The sequence below is a fragment of the Octodon degus genome, unplaced genomic scaffold (genome assembly GCF_000260255.1).
Source record: "Octodon degus isolate 3935 unplaced genomic scaffold, OctDeg1.0 scaffold00087, whole genome shotgun sequence".
NCBI classification, from domain to species: Eukaryota; Metazoa; Chordata; class Mammalia; order Rodentia; family Octodontidae; genus Octodon; species Octodon degus.
In genome coordinates, this window is record NW_004524663.1 from 10282909 (window position 1) to 10288701 (window position 5793).

The window sequence follows — 5793 nt, forward strand, 5'->3', positions numbered from 1 at the left end:
TTATTTTTCTTGAGATGTATATATATAGATATAGAGAGAGAAAGATTAGAAAAATCAGGGTGAAGAGAAAATTAGGATTGAAGAAGAGAATAAAACACAGGTAGCCTTCATGGATAACCTAAAACCTTTCAGGCTTAAATACAACTCTAAGTGTCAGTTTCAACAAAACAAGAGACAGAAACACTATGGTTCATCAGATCAATAAAAGGAACAGAACAATTATAACAAAAACAAGCCTAAGACTTGTGATCTTAGCATCAGAATCACCCTGCTCTACTCTACCAACCACACCATAACCAATGCAATATGCCAAATTACCCCCTGAAATGTGTAAATGATTTGAATAAAAACTAAAGCCTAGCAAAAACACTGCAAGTTTCTATTTGTTCCCTTTTACCTAAACTTGATAAATTGAGTGTTACAGCTTTTTGTTTGTTTTAATTTATGTATTTGGTACAGGGTCTCCAGTTCGACTCTTAGTGCTGGCTCAGCGTGCCTGGGGGCAGGGCTGGTGTGGCATGTGGTGCAGAAGATGGAACCCTGATCCCTGTGCTTGCCTAAACAGACTCTCAGTCCACTGAGCTGTCTTGCCTACCCTTCAGTGGTATGGTTGATACATTGTTTATACGTTTAACTAAGTAACTCAGCAGGGGCCTGGGTCTCACCCTGTAAACATCCTCATCCTGTGCAAGAGGAGAGCACTGGTGAGGTGTGAGTGCTACACCCACCCTGGCAGATGTAGCCTGCTTATAACATAAGGGAGGGAAAGAGGCTTGCTGCTCTCCTTTTTTGTTCTTGTTGCTTTTGCGTTTTCTGCCACCTTGACCTGCTGCCTCTGTGCCATGTCACCCTGTCTTGGAGCCAGCTGATTACAGACTGAAACCTCCACAAACCATGAGCTAAAAAAACCTCTGCTTCCCTAATTTTGGATGTCAGGCATTTTGTCTCAGCAATGAGAGAAAAGTAACCAGGATACTTGAGTGCAGGATAAAAATCTTGAAATTCATGAAGAAGATTCTGTCATCTATAGCACTGCGCTTTTTATTATACTTACAAGAAATCTGTTTCTATGCAGAAGCACACATTCTCGGATGGCTGTCCTTGTAGAAAACTCTAGTTTAGGAGCAATGCCCTAAAAATAAAATAGCATAACAAAAGCAAATAAAGTTCTTGGAAATCGTGTTTTGGCCCATCTCACCATAATTCAACATCATGCAAGAACCCAATTGCTCTTCTATGTGGATGACATACTCCACATACCTTACCTAATACTGTATATATAAAATAAAGAACACCTGAACACGTGTTACGTGTATTATGTACTATACCCAGGCCTAGGTACTTTGATGTACTAGCTCATGTGACCCTACCACACACTTGTGAAGTAGATCCTAAGAAAATCTCCACTTACAGATGAGGAAGCTGACTGCTATAGAACCTTCCCCATCTAGTAATGGCAGGGCTGGTAATTCAACCCAGACCTTCTGACTCCACTGCCTATGCTGTCAGATACTCTATTTTTTTTTTTCTGGTAGTACTAGGGATCGAACTCAGGATCCTGTGCTTACCAAGTAAGCCCTCAGCTACTCTATTCAAAACACAGGCCCATGAGGTTTAAAGGAATCACCTGCAAGGAGGACAGACAGAGGGTCTCCTTCCTTGTTTAGCTGCTTGGAAAAACCTTGCTTTATATCTTACATAAAATATATATGCTCATCAGATCTATCTCGAGCTCTTCTTTTTGTTTGATTAACTGATGGTTTCATTTTTCATCAGTACCACACTATCTAAAAGACTGGTGATGAGGAACTATATCAAACAAAAACAATAAAACATGGAAATATACATATATTTTCATTATAGTGGAAGAAATAAATATAATGATTAAGTTGATATAGTGAGAAAAGAAATGGTTTGCCTGACCTATAACAAGTAATTTGTTCTCGGTTCTTGTATCTTTAAAAAGCAATGTGATCACCAGGTGAAACAAATAGAGGATTAGCATCATGCAGCGACTACAATGGCAAGGACTGATCCGTGAGAGTCCCTGCCCCATCACTCAGCTCTGTGGCCCTGAGTGCATTTCTGAAACGCTCTCCACCAGCTTCCCATCCACACAATGAGAGGTCACCTCCCAAGGTGAGGGAGGGTGAAACTCCACATAATGCCTGGCATCTAGTTAGGACACAATGAACACCCACTATTGGAAAGACTGTGGCAGTTGGCCATATTTTGGTTCATAGAACATATGAGAGAGGGGGCTTGCAGGTTAGCTCAGTTGTTTAAAGGGCCTGCTAGGACAAAGTCAAGTCAGGTACAGGGGACAGAGGTTCGATTCCCAGCTCCACATTCCCTACCAGGCCTGCCCTTAAAGCAGCCTGAGCCAGCCCCCCCCCCCCCAAAAAAAAAAAAAAATCCTTCACAAACTTATGGGGCTGGGGCTGGTGAGATGACTCAGTGGTCTAAAGCACCTACTTAGAACAAGCTTAGCAAAGCACAGGGACCGCGGTTCAATCCCCCAGCACCACATGCCAGCCAGCCCCGCCCCCTGGTGGGCTGAGCTGGCCACACACACACACACACACACACACATAAATAAATAAAATTAAAAAAAAAAAAAAACTTATGGGGCTGACCTGACAGCTCAGCGGACTAAAGTGCCTGTTTAGGCAGAGCACAGTGGCCAGGGTTCAATCCCAGGCCCGCCATGCCAGCCCCGCCCCCAGGGAGTGCTGAGCCAGAGATTGAAACTGGATATGGTGGTACCTGCCTGTAATCCCAGAGTTTGGGAGGCTGAAAACAGGAGGATCACTACAAGTCTGATCTACATAGTAAGACCCTGTAGACCCTGTATCCCCTGTACTAAATGCATAAAAAAAGAACATATGTGAAAAAATGATCCCATCTATCTTTTTAGAAATTATTTAAAATATAGTGTAATTTAATTGTAAGAAATGACACTTCTCATACATAAGGCTATTTCTATGCACTTGTATTAGTTTATTACTTAACATTTATAAATATAGCTTCCTATAGGTTTTTTTCTATGTATGTCCACAAAATTAAACAGCTCCCACTTAAGAAAATACAAGATACTGGTAAGTGAAATAAATCAGACTCACATGTGCAAAGGTCATACTGTCTTGTTAGGGTAAGAGCCTGAAATAGTAAATAAAATCTGAAAGGTTCAATAGATACTATGAAGGGGAATCTGTTCAATTAGAAAGAAAAACTGGGAGGAGGAAAATGACAAAAGAAAGGAAGAAAAAAGACATATTTAGGTATGTTTGCAGGATAGCTTGGATAATTGGATAGCTTGGATTTTTGCTGATTTACTGAAAGCAGTTAAGGCTTGAATTTTTTCTGTTCTTCTTTCTTCTTTTTAATTTCTTATAACTTTTTTTACCAATTTTGCATATTTATATATTGTAATCTAAATAACTAATTGGAAGATAACATTATGTAATACAACAACCATTACTGAATTCCTATTATTTTGTTTAGAGAAATTCTGTATTGTTTCTAATGTTTTTAACCATTTTGTATTCTCTTTAAAAAATAAATAAAATGAATGAAATTAAAAAAGAATGTTTCTCATTATCTTCATACTTAGCTGAAAACCAGGCCAATGTTTGAAAATATATTTAACCAAATTTGAGCAAACCAAAGTCATTATAGCAGAGTTAACTCGGGCTTATTTTTATCAGTTTTTATTCCCTTGTAGCTTCAGAACAGCAATATGCCAATAACTCAAAGCAATAAAGGCAAGCACAGGTGTCCTGGAAATAAGTGATACATGAAGATGATGTTGAAGGGGGAAAATATGTTACCCACCAGGTCCTCAAAGATGATTTCTATTAGTTCACTGAAAGGAACAATTAGTGCTTATATTGTTTGATTAATTTTGTATGCCTATATCTGGTTATCTGAAGAACTGCTTTGAAGATAACAATATCTTATCAATTTGTTAATTTCTTATATTGTTTTGTATTTCTGTACCATTTTTATTTTTAATTCTCTTTAAAATTAAAAAAAGATAACAGAAGGCTTAAAATGCTCTGTTTTTTATTTGAGCAATATTTGATGAATGTCTACTGCTTGAAATACTAGAATCTGAAGCTCTGTCACCACAGGCATCCCGTAAACAGAGATCCTACAAAGACAAATTCTTCACAATAGTCTCAGCGAAGTGAAAACAATAATACTTCATTAAGTAATAATAGTAGCAATTCATGGGCAGCAGCAGAAAAGTGGACTGTTGAATGTGCTTTTTATCATTCACAGATATGACCCTTAAAATGGAGAATATCCAAGAGGCATAAAAGTCAGGAAAATTGTCGTGTTTGCTGTGGAGTTAGAAATCATCAGATAACATCAAAGTGAATATCCTGAATTAGGGCTCAGGTGATGCCTCCAAACAGATTACCAGCTGAACAGGTGCTGTGCCTTTCAGGATCCTTCAGCAATATCAAGCACTGAGCCACTTGTCAGTATCTGCTCTATTAAATGAAGACCTAGGCCCGGTCAAATAGCTCAGTGGATTAAAATGCCTGCAAGCAGGCGCAGGGGCCTGGGGTTTAATCCCCGGGTTTGCTATGCTGGTCCTACCCCCAGAGCACACTGAGATGGCAATTGAGACTGGGCATGGAGGCACACGCCTATAATCCCAGCTCTTGGGAGGCTGTAAACAGGAGAATCACTATGAGTCCCATTTAGTAGTGAGACCATGAATGCCCTGTAGACCCTTCCCTAAAATACAAAAAAATAAAAAATAAATAAATGAAGACCTAATATCTGCGGTGGCTAACTTGGGAATTGTTGAAGGAGAGCCTATATTAAAAGTTAAATGCACAAAATAAATGAGAGACAAAATTACTGCCATTACTTCTTTACTAAGTCATAATACTTATCATTGAACAAATCATTCCCCTAATCTACAAAGGAAAGTTTAAAAAGCAACCATTTTATATCTATATGACAATGTGAACACAGTAAGAACTCAGCCTGATTAGACAGCAAGATTTCTACCTCTCAGATCAGTAATGGAAATCAGTGCAATTCAATATCTTCAGTTGGTATTGCCTTTTTTTTTTTTTTTTTTTTTTTTTTTTTTTTTTTTTTTTTTTTTTTTTTTTTTTTTTTTTTTTTTTTGTGTGTGTGTGTGTGGTACCAGGGATAGAACACAGGATCTTGTGCTTGCCAGGCAGGTGCTTAAGCCACTGAGCTACCTCCCCAGCCCCAATATCTTCAGTTGAGCATATAAACAGAATTAGTAACAGAAGTGAGATACTAAACAAAATGAAGCTATCTGTTCAGGATCAACCCTGCCAGCAATAAAATGATCATGTCTCCAGAATGTTTCTCCCAGAAAAGACAGTCTCTTTAATAAATGGTGCTGGGGGCTGGAGAGATAGCTCAGCTGCATAAGCGCCTGCCTGACAAGCACAAGGTCCCGAGTTCGATCCCCAGTACCACAGCCATGCTGGCCCAGGAACCAAGTGTTGTAATCCCAGCATGCAGGATGCTAAAACAGAAAGATCACTACAAGTCTGAACTACATAGGCAAGACCCTATACCAAAAGTAAAATTTAAAAAAAAGTGGTGTTGAGAAAACTGGATATCCACATGCAAAAGACTGAGTCTACATATTTCACCATGTAATAAACAGAAACAATCTGCTGGAAGATAAAACAGGTAAAACTCTTGAAGATGTAGCCATAGGCACAGATTCTCAGAGCCCAAACAGCACAAGAAATAATACCAAGAATCAACAAATGAGAACATATAAAATTA

General features: G+C 38.8%; 1 protein-coding gene across 9 annotated transcripts in view; it reads right to left on the minus strand.

Annotated features, from left to right (window-relative positions):
• Positions 1-5793, minus strand: part of Spata6l (spermatogenesis associated 6 like) — a 99400-nt gene that overhangs the window by 41394 nt on the left and 52213 nt on the right. For 8 of the 9 annotated variants that reach the window (XM_023721912.1, XM_023721910.1, XM_023721908.1 and 5 more), the window contains one exon: positions 1055-1132. The exons of the other annotated variant lie outside the window; for it this stretch is intronic. In XM_023721912.1, coding sequence (XP_023577680.1) covers positions 1055-1132 — 78 coding nt within the window. The remainder of the gene's footprint in view (positions 1-1054; positions 1133-5793) is intronic. 9 annotated transcript variants of the gene reach the window in all.